This window comes from Prionailurus bengalensis, chromosome B2 (genome assembly GCF_016509475.1).
Source record: "Prionailurus bengalensis isolate Pbe53 chromosome B2, Fcat_Pben_1.1_paternal_pri, whole genome shotgun sequence".
NCBI classification, from domain to species: Eukaryota; Metazoa; Chordata; class Mammalia; order Carnivora; family Felidae; genus Prionailurus; species Prionailurus bengalensis.
In genome coordinates, this window is record NC_057349.1 from 17587976 (window position 1) to 17608330 (window position 20355).

The following is a 20355-nucleotide window of genomic DNA, read 5'->3' on the forward strand; positions in this document are numbered from 1 at the left end:
AAGTGCTCGTGATGAATTTATAGCATCCCGACTCCTCTCTGTGCTGGGAAGGAGCAGGCATGTGGCGATGGCTGCCATCGGACTGCGAAACATTACTGACGCCAAGAAATGAAATCTTCGGAGCCTTTGAAAGGCTTCCAAGAATGTCAGCACGTACTGCCTGCCCGCTCTCTGCTGAATGCCTACTTTGGCTGTCTGCTTAGTACTGAATGTGCCAGACAGGCCTTCTTACAAAGGGAGAGAGTGTTTTGGGCCCATGAAAGGGGAAGGCACAGCGTTTCTGTTGTGAATGGCGAGATTCAAGAAGTAGGGGAAAAAGTGGCAGCGTGAGGAGAGGCCTTCAGGAAAGGTACAAATAAAAGACCAAAAAAGAAAAGGGATGGCATCCACCTACGTGTGGCAAATTCTGCCATCGCTCCCTGCTGTCAAATATAGAGATGGAGACTACTGTCACGCCACGCACCAGGCTCGATTTCCATGGGGGGTGGGGTGGGGAACCCAAAAACGCTTGCTTGTAGATTCTCCCTGTATCCAAGGACTTCTTGATCAACTGAGAGTAAGAATTTTTAAGCGCTGGCAAGGCATATATAACTGTACGTTTGTTTCCATTTTCACACCAAATAGAAATGCCACTCGTACTGCTTGCTATTTGGGCTTTTCTTTGACTCTTTCTGCCTCCAATATGTGAAGGGAAAAAAATGAGAAGCGTCCGCTGTAGCACTTGGAATATTTTATTCTGCAAGCTGGCTTTAAGAAAGGAAGAAAAATGTTTTGTATAGTGAACTCTTTAACGGCGCTGCCCATAATTCCTTGGCACAGCAGCTACCGCTAGAGGAAAGAACTCTTGTGGTGTTCTGGGCTTTTCCGAGGAGGCAGTCTGATGTCATTGGTGGCAGACGCAGTACGTATGTATCTGTCTTTTGTCTGCACCATCTGTTCTTCTCCTTACAGACTATTGTTCACGTTCATTCTTCTCTCCTTTCCAGGAAGTGTGCCTCTCCATAAAAGCGTGGGATTTAGGTGTGAAAAAGGACCGAGCTAGAATTCTAACACGATGTCCATCTGTTCTCTTCTTCTAGAATCTCATGGCAAGGGCCTTATATGACAACGTCCCGGAGTGTGCCGAGGAGCTGGCCTTCCGCAAGGGAGATATCCTGACTGTCATAGAACAGAACACAGGAGGACTGGAAGGGTGGTGGCTCTGCTCCTTACATGGTCGACAAGGCATTGTCCCCGGCAACCGGGTGAAGCTTCTGATTGGCCCCATTCAGGAGACCCCCTCCAGTCAGGACCAGCCTACTTCTGGACTCACGCACCAGACCTTTGGCCAACAGAAGCTCTATCAAGCGCCAAACCCACATGGCGGCCCTCGAGACACAATCTACCAAGTGCCACCTTCCTACCAACATCAGGGGATTTACCAAGTCCCCACTAGCCATGGTACCCAGGAACAGGATGTGTATCAATTACCGTCATCTGTGCAGAGAAGCATTGGGGGGGCTAACGGCCCCACTTAAGCAAAAAGGTGAGTGAGCAACCAACTGGATTTTTCTTCCTATTTATTTATGTTTCCGTTGCACTCAGAGAAATTGAAATGTTCCCAAAACAAGAACTTGAAACTGCCAAGAAGGAAGTATGTCTTCCAAAGAGTAAGTAGACCTAAATGCCTGATCTCGGGCACCAGCTCTGCACCATTTTCCATTCATTGGTCAGCTAAACTTTGTTCCTGTGTCGTGATAAGTTCATGTGTCATTCCAGATCATACTGGATCATTCAGTTGTTTCTCTCTTTCTGATAGATCCGCTTTTATACTTAAGCTCTGCACTCAAATTGTTCCAGTCTTTTCTGTTTCTTCCTTGAGTGGTACAAGCCACCAAATTTTGTACAACGATGCAGAAAGGACTCTCCTTTCATCAAAAGCTGAATCATGACCCTGTTGGCTTGGCTGCACAAAGAACCCACCAGAAGTAAAGGGAGCAAAGGAGCTGGAAGTAGATCATACCCACCTACTTGTCCCACAGAGTTGTTAACTTCCAGATTGACCCATTTAAAACACAGAAATGCTAGTGAATTTAGAAAGGAGACATCCTCTTGTCCTTCAAGTAATTCCTATGATAATGCTTGAGCCAGTGGGTGAAACCAGGAGAGCTAGAATTTTTAGGAAAGCATCATGTTAAAAAAAAAAAAAAAAAGGAGGGGCGCCTGGGTGGCGCAGTCGGTTAAGCGTCCGACTTCAGCCGGGTCACGATCTCGCGGTCCGTGAGTTCGAGCCCCGCGTCAGGCTCTGGGCTGATGGCTCGGAGCCTGGAGCCTGTTTCAGATTCTGTGTCTCCCTCTCTCTCTGCCCCTCCCCCGTTCATGCTCTGTCTCTCTCTGTCCCAAAAATAAATAAACGTTGAAAAAAAAAATTAAAAAAAAAAAAGGAAGGAAGGAAGGACCTCTTCAGCACTCTGTATAATTCAAAATGCCACAATAATTTGAGATAAATAGAAATTTGTTAACCCAATTAATTTTAAGTATTTAGCATGTGTGTGTGTGTGTGTGTGTTTGTGTGTGTGTGTGTATTTAAGATTTTATTTTTTAAGTAATCTTTATACCCAGTGTGGGTCTTGAACTCACAACCCCGAGATCAAGAGTCACATGCTCCTTTCATTTAGTATATTTTTGATGCTTGTGATACATTGGTGAATTAAAACGTGAACAAAGCCTTCACGATGCTTACATTGTAGAGCCCAAATTAAAAAACAAAACACACAAACAAACAAAAAACTGTAATGCCAGGTGGAAATACACATGGGGAAGAAAATAATGTTGGTGAACTATGGGGGTGATAGCCAATACCAAGGCCACGCCTATGTAAACAGTACAACAGAGGCTTTTCTCTTTCTTTTACTGCAAATGCCAAGGGTCTACAATGGGTCCTTTGAGGTATGGTATTAAGAATGGACTGATTTAATGGAATAAGAAATAAGGGAAGACGCAGTTAGATAGCAGAACGAGCTTGCTGTGGCTCCAAGAACACTACGTATACATGTCCCCTGCCTCAAGAAAATCTAATACAAAGAATTTTAAAGCCCATGTAAATTATGGAATGTCTATTTGCATGATAATGGAATGCTCTGTTGGACAAAAAAGGGGGGGCGGAGAATCACTTTTGGATTCCATAAATAACAAGCCAAGAGTGTATTTCCAAGTCACCTTTTATACAAAAGGAATGTATTACAAAACACTGCTCAGGAACGGTGCCTGGGTGGCTCAGTCAGTTAAGTGGCGGGGCTCAGGTCATGATCTCACAGTTCATGAGTCTGAGCCCGGTGTCAGACGCTGCTGATGGCTCGGAGCCTGGAGCCTGCTTCAGATTCTCTGTCTCCCTCTCTCTCTGCCCCTCCCCCCACTCGTGCTCTGTCTCTCTCTCTCTCTCTGTCTCTCTCAAAAAAATGAATAAACAGTAAAAAAAAAATTAAAACAAAAACACTGCTCAAGAGCACCTGTGTTGCATAAGCCGAGTAGCTGTATATTAGGAGAAATTCCTCAAGAAGTGGGCACTTGTCTTTTCCAAGACAATGATCGCTGTCTGGAGGCATGGCGACTTCACCATGACCTTTCAAAATCCTTCTTACCCCAGGAGCTTTAGATTCAAAGGGAAAGCCAAACCAAGCCTCTAGCTCCAGAGGGAAAAACAGAACAGTTGAAAGGTGTAACTCTAAATAAATAGCTTCTCTCATTCTTATTCCTGGTTGTTTGCACCTTAAAAATAGCTCTCCCTCATCTGAGCTAGCTTGAGGCGGACAAGGGAGGCCGAAACAGGAAATGCTTGGCTGAAAGGTGGTGGGGTCTAAACTTTCATCACAGTTTATTTTGGCAGGAAGGTGACATGTTTTCCTTTTTTAGACGCAACCTTTTTTAGCTCCAAGTCTGAAAAGTCCTTCAGACCTCTTCCCATTTTATTTGCTGTAACTGCACCGCTGACCTGCTCCCTGGCCCTGCATCCTTTTAAAGGGGAGACACTAAGGGGCGCCTGGGTGGCGCAGTCGGTTAAGCGTCCGACTTCAGCCAGGTCACGATCTCGAGGTCCGGGAGTTCGAGCCCCGCGTCAGGCTCTGGGCTGATGGCTCAGAGCCTGGAGCCTGTTTCCGATTCTGTGTCTCCCTCTCTCTCTGCCCCTCCCCCATTCATGCTCTCTCTCTGTCGCAAAAATAAATAAACGTTGAAAAAAAATTAAAAAATAAAATAAAATAAAGGGGAGACACTTTGACCACGCCTTCCCTTGGATTGATGCTGGGGTGTGCGCTTGAGCTCAGAGTTTTGTTTGCTTAATTCCAAAATCCGTGGGACATTTTATGTTTAGCAAGAAGTAGGCGATTCCGGTAGGAGGAAGCCAGCTTCTGAATTGGACCTCTGCCAGTTCATATAGGGGGTGCAACCAGACGGGGGGGGGAGACCTTACCAGAACCGGGGAGTAGACAATGACTGTAGTGCTAAGCTTCGAGCAGTGGGGGTCTGAAGTGGTAACGTGGCCACGCAGATGGACTGGTCCTGGCTTCTCCCTGCCAAACACCACGTGTTCTACAGAATATCCTGGCCTCACCTTGAAAGTCATTTTAGTGCCTCTGGTTCCCTACACTGCCTGCCTCCATCCTGTCCACTGGGCCACTGGCTTGAACCCCCATGGGCTTGAGGAGGAAGAACCTCTTCCTTCCTTCCTCTCCTCTCTCCCTCCCTCCCCCTTCCTTCTCTCTCTTGCTCGCTCTCGCTCCTGCTGTTTCCTTTCTTTCCCTTCCTTCCTTCCTTCCTTCCATCCTTCCATCCTTCCATCCTTCCTTCTTCCCTCCTGGTGGAGATGGCTTGGCTGCTCTAAAAAGATAATTTTAACCTTCTAGGCAATAATAGCTGCTTGAAAAACCTCTGTCAACATCCACCTCTCTGTAGGAATCTTATCAGTGGGTGAGAATCACAGTACTGACTTAAGCCAAGGCCCCAGGAGTTAATCCGAGTACAGCAAGAATCAGGAAGGCTTCTCGGGTTTTGTTTTTGTTTTGTCTTTGTTTTGAGTTCTCCTCGTAGCTGACTCGCTACAAGTTTTCTCTTTACTTTCCCATCTTTTAAAGGGTGGTGAGCCTAGCACTAGACGTTTCTGGTAGTTTAAGCTATGGTCCCTAAAAGCTGTTGCAGAAGAAAAAGAGGAGGGCAGTGGAGCTTATTCTAAACCACTAAAGGGAGCTTTTGGGGAACATAAGAATCATCTGGAGAGGTAGGGAAGGTGAGCTGAAATGCAGATTTCCAGGCCGTCCTCACCAGAGGTTCTATTCCTGGGGCCTGGGATCTGCCCTGGGGCGAGCTCCTCCACTAGTTCTGAGAGAGGGGATCCAGGACTGCGTTTTGAGAAACTCTGTGAAGTGACCATGAGAGCGGTTGGCTGTGTTCCCATCTGACTGTGATGCGGGACTTTCCATAGTTAAAGATTCCCTTGATGTTGCTACAGAATATGGGCTTCAGGAGTTTTATCCACTAATGAATCATTTGAGAGGAAAGACAAAATTCTGCCTTCTATCACTTCAACTTTGCTCTTTGGCAACCTGCAGCCTCCACCCACCTAAGAAACCTCTACCCATCCCAACGACGTTACGTGACATGCGCCACTTACTACATCAGGGGTTAGAAAAAGAAGGATAATGATATAATCCCCACCCTTTTACGAAACAAGACAGCATCCGTGTTGTGCCAAGAGCGTGGTCTTTGGCGTTAGACTGACCCCTGGCTCTCTTCTTTCGTAGCTGTCCATCCCTTGGCAAGTTACTCAGCTTCCCCAGGCTTTCGTTTCTCCATCTGTGAAATGGGAACAATCACAACTGCCTCACAGAGTTCTTGTGAGAATTGAATACGACAGTCTACAGAAAGGATCTGGCCCGGAGCTGAACATAGCAGGGGGCTTAAAAAAATCAGTTCCTCTTCCTTGTTTGTCTTTCCTTTTCTCAGACTTTGTTTCGAAGGGCCTCAGCCCCGTTTGTGGTTCTGAACGTACATCAGATAGGCACGTACTTTATTGCTAGCACATCTGCTGTTCCTTTGAGCGCGTGGCTCTCTCTTTGGTTCTACAAGAATTTTGCACAGAGTAGAAAAGAACGCTTAAAGTTATCTGGAAACCATATACACTGACACCTTTCTTAATTTCATTGGCCTTTTTCACTCTGCGTTTGTGTGCAGTGCCGTTTTATCCATGAGGCATTACGGGCAGAATGCCCGGGGCCTACAAGAATGTTTGAGAGCTCAGATTTAAAAAAAAAAAAAAAAATTGACTCCCAAGTATGACACACAAAGACTGCAAAGTGTAAATCAATAAACATTTACACAAATGTGCAGAAAGCCACTTAAGGTCAACCTCATTAATTGTTACATTTACGGCTCATAGCTATTTTATTATATTTGAAAACAATTTGTAGGTTAGATTCTTCTTGCTTTGCGAAGGTTTCTAAATATGCCCCGTGATTGCCAAGAACTCACAGGCAATTTTAAATTAAATGAGTTACTCATAGTCCAATCATTTGGAAAGCTAAACTGTGTGTATTTTTTAATGTTCTCAATTTTTTACAAGTGACAGTTCTACTTAATAAGGGACTACGGTTGGGAGTGGAGCCCCCACACGTCTAAAAGCCTCTAAAATAGCCTCGTTTTCCTGCTTCACAGATCAGTTAAACTGCCATCTGAGTTGGTCCATTCTGTGCCTTGATTGGAATCGAGAACTATGTGTGTTTCTGATTACTTTCTGGACATGTCGCTTTTATTCCCAACTGATGGAATTAGGTCTGTTTTGCCTCCTTCTGAAGATCAGTTTTGAGCTAAATTAGAAGCTCCATAAAGGCAGGCAGGGTTCAAGGCTGCCAGTTACCTATGTCATTTACAAATACAGCATTTACTGCTATAGGCTGAGCTCATAGCCAAGTGTCAGCACACGGCTAACAGCCACTGAACGAATGAACAAGGCGGAAGCAAGAAACGAAGTGTCTAATTTGAGTTGACTTTTAAGTAAACTGAAAAGCGGTTCCGATCTTATCACCCATCGGACTATCACGCACTGTTTAAGCCTTATCACCCAGCTCATTACCATCTGTGGTGATTATGTGCCAGATTCCATATGGTAGTTTTCCCCCTAGAAGTGTCTTGGAGAATGCCACCGTCTCTTTTCTGGAATTATAACCATCTATACCCAGCAAGTGAGCATTCAAAGCATGAATGATGTGAAGCTCAGCTTGTCTGAGAGCCTAGCTTTTACACATTTTGCCCAGCAGAGACAAGATTAGTTAACGCTTCTGTCCTCACCTAAAGAGGAGAACTACACTTTTTTTTACTGAGGAGTAGAGCTGCCTTTGCATGATTTTGTTACTTACTGAGAATGCCTTCCCTCCTCTATTCTATCTGTAAACTCCTGTTCATCCTTTAAAGCCCATTTCAATGTTCATCTCCTCTTACGGAGCGTCCTCTCTGCACCCCAGCAGTTTTCTCCCTCCTCTGTGGTCCCCAGAATATGTTGTACTTTTCACTTAATCTCAAGGGAGCTCTTGGGTTCATCAAAACACTAATGGCCTGCCATCACAATGTGTATGACGGGCTAGGCTGGAGCTAGTGATGCATTGGTGGTAGCACTCAGAAAACTCAAGTAACAGGGCGCCTGGGTGACTCAGTCGGTTAAATGTCCGACTTAGGCTCAGGTCATGATCTCGCAGTTCGTGGGTTTGAGCCCCGCGTCCGGCTCTGTGCTGACAGCTCAGAGCCTGGAGCCTGCTTCGGATTCTGTGTCTCCCTCCCCTGCTCACACACTCTGTCTCTGTCTCTGCCTCTCTCTCTCTCTCAAAAATAAATAAACATTTAAAAAACTAAAGAAAACTCAAGTAACATTAAGGTTTATCTAGACCCCATTACATCATCTCTAAAAACCATTTCTTACCTTCCAAAATGGGACATGGCTGAATGTTGGCAGGAGCTGATGAAAAGATTTTAGCCAGGTCTTCCGGGTCCATTCCTGAAAGGTAACATAAGAACCAGAAATAGATTCACTACAATATTTGTACCTTCTTAGACACTGAGTCATCATGAATTATACACACACACACACACATACACACACACTCTCTCTCTCTCTCTAACCCAAAGCCATTGGTTAGGGAACCGAGGATTTCCCATATTGGGATTTGAAGCATTGTGAAATCTGGTTGCTCACGGCAACACTCTGTTACCAGCCAACTAACTCCTATATATTAGCAGTATGATTTGTCTACCAACAAGTAAAAATAGATTTAGAGGAAATGAAATCTCCCCAGGAAGATAAACTCTGACTTCACCTCACTTTCCTTTGTTGCCTTCTTATACACACACACACACACACACACACCCTGAAAAACAGCAGGGAGAATCAGAGTTTGACAGGGCACTAGGTACATCTGGTTTCTTCATTTATAAACTCAATGAAGTATGACTATGTTTCAGAATTGTGCATCGCTATATAAAGATAATCCAAATTTAAACCATTTTCCCCCTCAATACATGGCTCCGGGGGCTGTTTGGAGGAGTGAACGTTCATCTAAAATCCCTACCCACCAGGGTCAAGATGAATTTTAAATCTTACACAGAACTGGAGGTCCTTGAGCACCTAGGGGCAGGACTTCATGAGCTTACTTTGAAAATGAGAAGTCTCTCCTCCCAGCCGAGCCACCCACACCGGGGGAATGAGCAAACTGTAACACCTCCCTAAAAATGTACAAAGGTCTTTTTTTTTTGTTTGGTCAATGCCAAGGCCTTCTAACTCAGTTGCAGCTTGTCACAAAGCTTGGAGATAGTATATATTTCTATGAATGCATTAGCAACTTCTTATGAACCCACACCAAAGCAAACAAAGGTAATTTTCCTTCCTTTTTCAATGATTTCATGCTATGTGAATGTGCTTATCACAGTGAATAGGTCAGATATTGTGTGTGGTATGATGTCTGGCTGAGTGGATAATGCTGTATTTGTGAGGGAGAGGAAAGAATGCATTTGTTTATTTGATTTGGTGATAAAACCGAGACTTCATATTGGTTGAACGCATCTTTAAAAGCAGGCTTATGTTGGGGTGCCTCGGTGGCTCAGTCAGTTAAGCGTCCCACTCTTGGTTTCAGCTCAGGTCATGATCTCATAGTTCGCGAGATCAAGCCCCGTGTCAGGCTCTGTACAGATAAGAACTTGCTTGGGATTCTCTCTCTCTCTCTCTCTCCCTCTCTCTCTGCCCCTTCCCTGCTCTCTCTCTCTCTCTCTCTCTCAAAATAAATAAATAAACTTAAAAAATAACATCCTTGTGTGGGTGCCTTGTGGAAAAAGCTAGATGCCATCAGAAGTACACTTGCTTCTCAAGAGTGCCACCCACCCAGTTGTCAAGGGACACTTCTAGAGAGGTATGCTGCTCCTGTTGAAGGAGTCAGGGTGTGACTCACTTAGGACAATGTGTCTCCTCTAAAGGTTCTATGGAACTCCAGTAATATCTGTAGAGTACCAAGGAATCCTCTGTTTAAAGGGACTCCAGAGAAGGTCCATTCTTGAAGCAAAGAATCTTTGGCAATGCCATAATCACATCTGATTTATCGGAGTAAATTTTATTTGGTTTTCTTAAAGCAGAGTGTGCTTAAACCAATTATTTATCAGAATAGCTATTTATTTTCAAATGCACCACCAACTGACTGCATGGCCTTTAGCATGCTATCAAGTGGTTCATTTTTCAAGATAGTTGTAGAACTAAAGTGCGGGTAACCCAAAAGTGCCCTGGAGCCCTGGCTCCATGTTAGGGACCTTATATCCATAATCTCATCTGATCTTCTCAATAGCCTCATAAGATGTTCATTATAACCTCATTTTACAGGGGAGGGATCTGAAGTCTGAGAGGTTAGTTAACTTGTTGAAGGACATCCCTCTAGTAAGAGGCAGCATTGATATTTGAACTCACATCTGTCCAGCTAATGGTTGATGTTGCCCAGCCCTAAAATAGGAAGGCATGTTTAGGACACTTTATCAGCAGTTCCAGCTCATCAGAATCCTGGGTGCTAAACAGCATCCATTGGGCCAGGAAGAATGAAAGGCACTTCGGAAGGCTCCCATTCCAGATCAGGAGAGTAGCCTCCGTGCTGAGGGAATGTGGGTTTAGGAAGGTGGGAAATTCCCACCACCCAGGTATAGTGGTCAGTTTCATGGCAGGCTGATCCAGAAGTCCTGAGCAGATGATTAAGGAGATGTAAAGACCGTGGTACCACCGAGAACATTGCTGTGTTGGCTTTCTCTCTCATTGGAAATACCACCTTGTCACATGACTTCAAATTGGTCCAAATGGAGGACTTCATGTAACCAGACACAATTGTCCCCATTTATCCACTGTTTTGCTCTCACGATTTCTGTTACCCATGGTCAATCACAGTCCAGAAGTAAATGATCCTCCTTGTCACGTACTGACATTCCCCTCACCTGACATCTCTTCACGTAGGCATTTTATCATCTCACGTCATTCTCAGAAGGGTGCGTACAGTACAATAGGAATATTCTGAGAGAAGGAGACCACACTCACATAACTTTTATTATAGCATTTTATTTATTTAAAGCATTTATTATATCATTATAATTGTTCTTTTTTGTTATTGTTGTTGTTAATCTCTGACTATGCCAAATTCATAAATTAAACTTTATCATAGATATGTATGTACAGGAAAAACATAGTATATATATAGGGCTCCGTACTAACCATGGTTTCAGGCACCCACTGGTAGTGGGGGAGGGGAGGTCTTGGAACACATTCATAAGGGTTGAGGGGAGACTGCTGTATAGTTAAATCTCCCAGAATGGTCTTGCCAGAGAAAGGGGACCCCCCCAAAAAATTTAAGATACCCAGATTTCAAGTTTTGCTTCTCAAGCAAGGAAGTGAGTTTCTTTGTGAAATTGGGAAAGTACTAAATTCCTAGTAAATTTCTAATCTGTCCTGCTAATGTAAGCAACAGGAACACTGAGAAAAGTAGTATGTGCCCAGCCAACCAGGTTCTCATTTACTTTGCTGTCATTAACCGTCTGAATAACCTCTCTGAACTTCAGTTCCCTGAACTGTGAAATGGGGAGTAGGGTTGAATTGTCTCTAATGGTTTTTGCTAAAATTTTATGATCCAGATATCCTTATCTGATTCTTTCCCAGAGTCACTTGAAAAGTTTAATAAAATGACTTGACCTCAAGATTCTTTAAAACACAACACAAAACAACAACAACAAAAACAAGACACGCAGGCACTGATATAAATTTCGAGCTGACTCCCTACGTTTTGGCCAATCTTTTTACTCTTCCTGTAGGAGGCAGTCCACCTTCCCATCTAGAAATCGCAGTCACCTCTAGAAGATTGAGCTGTGGCGATAGAAGGCAGGGAACAGGTGGAACACAGGAGGGAGGGTCGGGGTATGCTGAGCCAGGGAGAATCAGAGTTCTCACCCTGTCCCCCTACATGGGAACATTTCCAGAGAACGTCTTGTTAAGGAGAACTCTCTTCCCTGCCTTGCTACCAAAAGCTAAGAGAGTGTTTCATCCTAGACCTTCTCATTTTCTTCCCATTTTCCTGTGTTTAATCTTCTCGAATAAGGCAGAGGCCCTTGGTGGGTCAGGTGTCTCTCGAAGCGACATCCCTGCCGCAGAACCAAGTTCTGCCACATGCGTGGTTTGTTCCATCAGCCATTGCATCTTGTCTCCCAGTGAAGCCGTGGGAGGAACCGAGAGCCCTAGGCATTTGGGTCTAGAAATTCTCATGCCTTGATCCCTTTCCATAATTACATCCTCTTCAGGGCGGCCTATGAGCATCTCTCTAAAATGCATTTCAGGGGCGCCTGGGTGGCTCAGTCAGTTGAGCGTCCGACTTCGGCTCAGGTCATGATCTCACAGTCTGTGGGTTCGAGCCTCGCGTCAGGCTCTGTGCTGACAGCTCAGAGCCTGGAGCCTGTTTCCAATCCTGTGTCTCCCTCTCTCTCTGCCCCTCCCCCAGTCTCACTTTGTCTCACTCTGTCTCTCAAAAATAAATAAATAAATATTTAAAAAATTTAAAAAAAATAAAATAAATAAAATACATTTCAAAATCTAGATTTAGAATTCAGTGGCCTGTTGCATTTATTTGGACATCAAAAGAACCAGAATGCCCATGCCGTTACAGTTCTCAAAGAGCATTTCGGTCTGCGGCATATAAAAAATGACTGTGGCACCCAGCTCTGTCACGGGTCACGTTCGGCTTTGTCCAGAGGAAGACCTCAGCCCCTGAGGAGCCCCGACGTCACTTCCCACCATGTCCTTTCACGTTAAATGCTTCTAGCTGCTCTTTGGCGCTTGGTCACTCCATAACTAAATATTGCTTTAGCACTTGCTGCACAAAGAGCTTCCAGAAAGCAGCAGGGGAGGCATGCTAGAGGCTTGACAATCAGGGCACTGTTTCCATTGAGTGTTTTGCCTCCTAAATGCTGTGTCCAATGAAAGTGACCCAAGAGCCCCGTTCTACTTCTGAGCCTTCGGTTGTGACTTTCTCCTCATTTGGAAAAAGAGACTGGCCGTGATGTAGACTGGCTCGCAAAAGGCTTGGTTCTCGCATAAAATCAGATGTCGAGATGCCTTTAAAGGAAAGTAAATCACCGCGCAAATACAGAGGGGGAGAAACCTCCATGAGCACAAGAGAAGCATTAGGAAGGGTAAACTGTGCACTTGGCCCATGAGGGTGTAGTTTTAAGGCCAGACTGCGTTTTCATTATATTGTTGCTGTGCGAATAATAAATGAGCTCACTGCTACACCCAAGCTGGGCAGAGAGAATTTATAGAGAATTAATAAATCCAGTGTAGGCAACATGTGGTCTTTCCTCCCGTCATAGAAAAGAAACTAGTAATCTTGGATTTTAAACAGACAGTCCTCTATAACTTTGCACTTTCGGAAACCTGGATCCAACTTCTAATGGGCAGGCAGTGATAATAGTGATGTTTCTCTTCCTAAGGGTTTTCTTTAAAGGGAAAGGGTCACACAGTTCATGGGCTTTAAGACAAAGAGGTTGTTATAAGATCTCATAAATACTGTGGTGGTTCTGTTCATGCTTTTTAAGGGCATTTACGTGAAAGAAGTCCTTTCCAGCAAGCAGTCTTAGAAATCTAAATACTCTCGTTAATGCATGAAACCCAGAGATAGTATAAATAAAACAGGGGGCTCGGGGAGATTAGAGCTCGAAAGGAAGCAATCTAATTTTACTTTCCACATAAGCCAAAACAAAGAGAAAAAATGCAAATGGCTGACTGCTAATTGGTGAGGCCTACTTTTGAATTCAGACAATCTCAGGTACTGTTAACGGTGAAGTTATAAATCTGTAGTGTAATTATTATGGCACAGCGGTACTTTTTAACTTCTCCTCGATTACTCATTATATTTCCTGAGCACCACCTGGGTTGCCTAGTTCTTGACTAGGCCCTGGGGCGGAACACCAGGAGCCCGTTCCACACGTTCCTGCTCTGCTAGATTGATGGGAAAACTCCACTGGTCAATTTTCAAGGCATTATCTGGATATCAGGAGAAAGGATTGTGTCATTCTGGCCATTGCTGATGTTGCTTTGGAATGTAGAGACTTAGACCCAGAGAATTAAATCACGGGACACAGCAACTAGGACAGTTACAAAAGATGCCTCCCTCCCCTTCCACGCGGGATTTCCTGTTATTCTTTAAAAATTCTGTTAAAGTTGGGGAACCTGGGTGGCTCAGTCAGTTAGCCATCCGACTTCAGCTCAGGTCATGATCTCACGGTCCGTGAGTGCGAGCCCCGCGTTGGACTGTGAGGACGGCTCAGAGCCTGGAGCCTGCTTCTCATTCTGTGTCTCGCTCTCTCTCCCTGCCCTCCCATGCTCACTCTCTGTCTCAAATAAATAAACATTTCAAGGGGCACCTGGGTGGCGCAGTCGGTTAAGCGTCCGACTTCAGCCAGGTCACGATCTCGCGGTCCGGGAGTTCGAGCCCCGCGTCGGGCTCTGGGCTGATGGCTCGGAGCCTGGAGCCTGTTTCCGATTCTGTGTCTCCCTCTCTCTCTGCCCCTCGCCCGTTCATGCTCTGTCTCTCTCGGTCCCAAAAATAAATAAACGTGGGGAAAAATAAATAAATAAATAAATAAACATTTCAAAAAGAAAAGGTAAAAAAGAAAAAGAAAATTCTGTTAAAGCTGTACAAAATTACATTTTTGTGATTTTTGTAACTTTTGAAACAGGCATCTCTCAAATGTAGAAGTATGAGCAATAATATTGGTAATAATACTCCAGAACAGTTCATCTGTGCTCCTCCCCATCCTATCTCAGTCTCTCATCTATTCCACGCAATTCTTTCTGTCAAACGGTAGGATTTTTCCGCTTCCTTTGCACTGTTTCTGTTCTTCCTTATGGTTGCCGGTAGCATGGCAGGAGGGAAGGAAACAAAACGGGGTTGAGTGTTGGAGGAGAGAGATGAGAAGTTGTCATAAGTGGTGAGCGGTAGGGCTGGCGTCAGAAGGAAGCATGGCAGAACATGGCAGGAACTGAGACCCTATTAATCGGCTCCCATAGGATTCTCAGGGAAGGGAGGGTCTGCCTGCATGATTGGCACAGCTTGTTCCCTCCCGCCTCCCATGGCGTGCCAATGAACTGGTGGCCCGCAGCTGAGAAGCTAACATCTCCCTCACCCCAGCGCCTCCACAGCAGCTACGCCCCACTCCCAGGCACCTGCCAGCCGGCTCCCCTTTCAGGGGGTAGAGTAGGTGCCCAAGGAGACTTGCTGAGACCTTGGCCCCATTGATATCATGTGAGCAGGAGTTGTTCTGAGAGAAAGTGTTTTCTTCTAGACATTCCAGTTGGGAATGTGCCCTACTTCTTGGTGAGATCCTCTTGATAAACCCGGCTTGTGATCTTCCACTGAAAAGACCTTGTCTGAAGAAAAATTCAATAAGGTGTCCTGGGCTTGGGACCTCCATGTTTCTCTTGGATAGTAGGTTTATTTTGAAGTCTCATAAAGCGTGTTTTCTCCTGGGGTTCTCCACTGAAGTGTCTTGGGCTGTTACGGTGTTAACTGTGACAATGACAATACTGATATGACCACAGTAAAATGGTCACCCAAGTAAATCTACTGATGGTCATCAAGAACCAAAGTCTCTTGTCACTTACTGCTTTGATTTGAAATTCCCATTGCCTCATAGACCTCACTAGGAACACTCTATGCTTTGTAAAGATTAACTTATTTCTATTTGACTTATTTCTAAATGATTAAATCTTGTTTGCTCCCGTGGTTTAATCCTAAAACATTGTGAAAGCAAACAGCTTCGAAATCTGTGACCACTAAGACACAGACCACATCCTCATCATATAAGGAAGAAAGCAAGAATCCTCTGTTGTTTCTCTTCTTCCATTGTCTCGTCTCCTGTATTCCTGGTTATCTTTGCATAGTGGATATTGTATTTTTAAATATTTGTAAGAAATAATTTAAAGCCCATAAAGATGTCCTCTAATTCCAGACAGGATTTTCTTTCCTTCTGCCAGCCTCACAGCCACACATAAATCTAATTTCAGGCTTTGAAATGTTCTTACCAACCCCAGTGAGTGAAAACCTGGCTTTAGCTGGTGCAAGGGTGGGTTCCCTTCTGGGTTAACTCTGACTTTTACATGCAGCCCTTAGGATCCCAACCCAAAGTGGGGATGGGTATCAGAGTCTCATCCTTGGTGAGCCCTAGAGTCTGATACCCCCTCACCCAAAGAAGCAGTGAAAAGACACACTGTGGCCTCTCCGACACCTGTTCCAGATCAACAAATGCCACCAGGAAAAAAAGCAGCCTCAAAATTTGGGCTTACCTCTGGGGCCACTTCAGCATCCAACGGTTGATTTTGGCTCAGGTCATGATCTCACTGTTGGTGAGATAGAGCCCTGCGTCAGGCTCCTCACGGACAGCGTAGAACCTGCTTGGAATTCTCTCTCTCCCTCTCTCTGCCCTCCCCTGGTTTGTGCATGCACACATGCGTGCACTCTCTCCTTCTTTCAAAAATAAATAAACTTTAAAAAAAAATTGGGGCTTACCTCTATGAGTTCCTTCTCTACTCCCAAATTTGGACCTGATAACTCTTTACTATGTTGTAGTGCTTTAATGCTATTAAGAAGATTTTTAGTATCTTTTCCTCATTTTTTTAAAAGCTCTCTTCAGTAGGATGATTGATCTGAATTCCCTGGTCCACAATTTAAGTCCAAAAGTGGAATCTGTATAATCCAGGTGACAATTATAATAAAAACAACTAAGGCTTAAAGGGTTTACTCTATGCTGGGTACCTTATGTCCTTGATCGCATTTAATACACTAATAGGCTATAAGTATTATTATTTCCATTCTACTAATAAGGAAACCGGCTTCAAATGGACAGATGCCTTGGTCATGCTCTCACATGTGCTAGAGTCAGCCTGCCTGAGTCCAGCTTATATTCTCAGTCACTCCCCCCATCAGATCTAATCCTTCTTTCAAGGAGCTAAAGACCTAGCGTGGCCATGGCCTTTCACACTCAGCTTCTCGTGACACATGTCAGAAGTCCTGTTCCTTTCCATTGTATTTTCCTTCCAATATTAAGGTAAAATGCAGAGTTTGTTTTGATTTCTTTTTGCCAGACCTCCCCCCACCCCCACACCCGCCATATGTTTCTAGCATGTGGCTGAGAAGAACACAGATATTCATGTCACACACGGGCTCTAGACCGGGGAAAAGGAAACCAGCTAGCAGTCCTTGTTGGCCTCCAGCTGTGGTTTGTACCAAGTAGTGGTGTAGGCGATCATTCTTCCATGGTTTCTGATTTCTCGATTGGATCTAAGATTCACTCAGCTTTTTTGGCTTCTTCACTTGCCTGACGTTACTGCATGGCTGATCCAGCCAGCTCTGCCCCTTATCCCATGAGTCCCACTCATCCTCCAGCTGACTCACCTGGACACCAACCTTATCCCATACAGGCAGACCTTGTTTTCTGCCCTGGCCAGTGCCACACCATCTTGCTTAAGAAAAGCCTTGAGTTTTCCTGTAGTTTGTTAATATCTTCAGCCAATGCATTTATCCAAGCCCTGCTGTAGTCAAGGCCCTGTACTAGGCCCTGCAGTCTCCACCGTGCTGAGAGAGGAAATGAGGTGCCATGAAACAGACCACGAGTGATAAGTACCATTAGGAGAGGCATGGATAACATGCTTGGGGAGTTCTCAGGAGGGAGGTATTATGTCCGTCTGGAAAGCCCGGATGGGAGAGGCACTCAGCTTAGCCTTGAAGGTTGAATGAAATTTGAACATGAGGAAAGGAAGGAGAACACCTGGCACGAAGATACAGCGTGGGTGAAGGCACAGAGGTTCGACACGCAGAGCACGTGTACAAAACGGTGTGGTTCCGTCTTGCCGAGGCATAGAGTCCGTGAGGAGATTTTTGGGCCCTGCGCTCAGAGGCTTTCAAGATATTAAAGGGAGGATGGCAGAAATACACAGATGAAGGCAAGAGCGGCCCCCTGGGGGCCAGAGATATGTTTAGCTTGGCCAAGACGCCGCTTGAAATATTTGAGCCAATTCTGGAAATCGGATTTCACGTAAAAAAAAAAAAAAAAAAAAATCCAGATTTCCGGCTTCTCCTGAAAATTCGAGAGACTCGGCAACCTGGGGTGCATTTTTTCAGGGTGGCGGTTGGCGGGAGCCAAGCAATGGCCGCTTTCCATCCGGAGGGCGTGAGTTCTGTCTCCCCAGCACAGAATCCCAGCCTGTTTCTTCCTTCACCGCACCTGCTCAGCCCCGCAGGTATCTAAGTGTGAGGCCCTCGTTGGCTACAGGGGCAGTAATAAGCCCACGCCAAAGGCTGTCAGGTGTGAGTGGCGCTGCCCAAGGACCCCTCTTCCAGCTCACTGACTCACACGTGCTGGTCGTTAGTGATCCCTGGCCCTTGCTGCCACCCCAAACACAGGCTCCTCTGCTCTAAAACGTCAGCATGCGTGGCTCTCAAAATTATGAGACCTGGAGGTTATTTACAGCATCTCTGAAAGCAGCTCTTGGCGCCCAGGATCCGAGGCTGAAAACGGTGTGAATCCAACGGGTCAAAATGTGGGGTGGGGTATGCCCTGTGTGTTTGCTTGTTTTTATGCAAAACACATTCATTGGAGAGTGAACCTAACCCCAGTCCCTGGACTTTGGATACCACCCTGCTAGGCCCCGGCCTGGGAGATTTATTAAACGGGCTATTCCTTTCCTGTCTACATCTGCCCCTTCTTCTCTGCCTCAGAACTCTTCTCAAAGCGTCCACCTTCAGACTCTTCAGTTAGTTGACAAGAACGGAGTACTAACAGCTGAGAAGCTGTCAGATTCCTCATGGGGCAGAAAATCCGTAGTTGGGAAATGCAAATCCTCTGCCAAGATCATCGGAAAAGGGGTGGCGGTAGCCATTGTCAGAGAGCCCCAGGATTCCCCTTTTTAGCCCCGTTTGCATCAACTCTAAGGAACTAAGGGGTCGATTGGGTAGCTCCTGAGGCTAAGCCCTTGTAACTAGAGATAAATGCGCAGAATAAAAGGAATGCACAAAAGAAAAACTGACGGAGGAAAAAAAGGAAACGAAAAGCCTGACTTAATTTCATTGAGGAAAATAGTTTTGATGTGCCCTTTGTGCCCATTGTCCATCAAAGCCTTGCCGTGCAAACGCCCAGGAGTGTGCCTCCGAAATTCATATCCTCTTAGCTAGACCTTGGTGTTCCTCCTAGGCTGAGGTTCAGTAATTCTGGGGCCCTAGAAAGGTTGTTTTTTTTTTTTTTTGTACTGTGTCAAGCGGGAAGAAAAGGTCTTATGACCACAAAACTGGATACTTTGTAAGGTACAGAACAGTCAGCACTTTCCTCCGAGGAGAGAACACACAATTGGCATCAAAGTCGCCCAAGCAATGGGTTGAGGAGGACAGTGTCCAAAAGTAGACTTCCAGCTCCTCGTTCCTGCAGATGTCACAGAGTGGGTCGCGGTATGCCGTGGCTGCGTCCGACCAGATGCAGAACGCGGGTCCCATTTAAAGGCTATTTGTGGACCGGTGTGAATTAGATGGTACCATGGGGAATGCTGGAATGGGGGGAGAGATTGTATTTTGTTGGCTTCTTCCCCCTGTGGTTTTCACCATCTGTTTCTTTTAATGCATAAACAAGGCAAATGACTGGTTTGGAATGCAAAGTTTTTAAAAACCAGATGACCACAGGCATCCTCTAAATGAGAAAGAGAGAGCGAGTTGAGGTTCTGTGACATTTGTCAGGAAGTGAGATGTTAAATACCGGGAAGCACTAATGCTCACTGCCAGGGAAAATCCACAGAGGCAAGGAAAAGCTTTGTCTATGACCCTGCCTTTCCGACGTCTTGCCACACGTTTACATTTCACCCAGGACTATTTTCAGACGCCGGCACCACCCCCCGCCCCATCTCCCAGCTCCCCCTTCCCATCTTTAAACTAAAGATGGAACCACTCAGCTGGCCTTCAGCATAACCAGCCTTGGTTTTCCATTAGCATTATTACTATCTTGGCGACCTTGGGCAGAATCCACTCTGAGAAACTTTCAGACTGAACAAAAGCTGTGTTGTTGCACAGGTTCTATTACAAAGCCAAAATAGAGAGCTATAAATAGAGAGGCTGATGAGATAGACTCCAAGAAGATACTTCATTTCTCTCCTGGACAATAGTGAGTGGGGGAAAAAAATTATATAAGGGCACTAGGAACACAGTGTGTTTTTCTTGAGCAAAGGGCATGCCGCTTTTAAAAGGAAGATTTGCTATGCACAATACAGTGGCCACTCTATAAATGGTTCTGTATGCTCCATGCCAACAAGCCTTAAAGCAATAGATTCCTTTTTTAAAACCCAAGGCGGCGGAGAGATTTGATGGGACGGTGACTGTGTACTAATCCCCTTTACCTTCATCGAGAGCAGCAATCAACTGCAAACACCAGGATTTAAGCGTCTTAGAGCTCCCCGGGGAGACGGGTATTGATGCATTTGGCTGAGTTCCACCCACTTCAGCATAAGATGAACGCGAGCATTTTTCACATAGTTTTGTAGGCAGCCTGACGCCAGAAATGTTCACATTAGAGAAAGGATAAAAGATGATGGTTTCTTAGGGAAGAACCAACTCATCCTAATTTACAAAGTGTTCTAAAAAAAACCATCATGGGTGATGCTAAGGTGGGCGCTATTAGTCATTCGGGGTTGGGGGGGGGTGCGGTTAGGCAGAAACAAGACCCTGGTAATTTAGAAGCCCTTGGGGGACTAAATAGGCTTCCAAATGAGTTGAAGTTCAAAAATAATTTCTCTAC

The 20355-nt window shown here is 45.2% G+C and overlaps 1 protein-coding gene across 1 annotated transcript in view; it reads left to right on the forward strand.

The window, feature by feature from the left end:
• The window catches only part of NEDD9 (neural precursor cell expressed, developmentally down-regulated 9), a 59139-nt gene that overhangs the window by 28823 nt on the left and 9961 nt on the right, over positions 1-20355 (forward strand). The window contains exons 3-4 of the mRNA XM_043593131.1: positions 1080-1440; positions 1503-1525. Coding sequence (XP_043449066.1) covers positions 1080-1440; positions 1503-1525 — 384 coding nt within the window. The remainder of the gene's footprint in view (positions 1-1079; positions 1441-1502; positions 1526-20355) is intronic.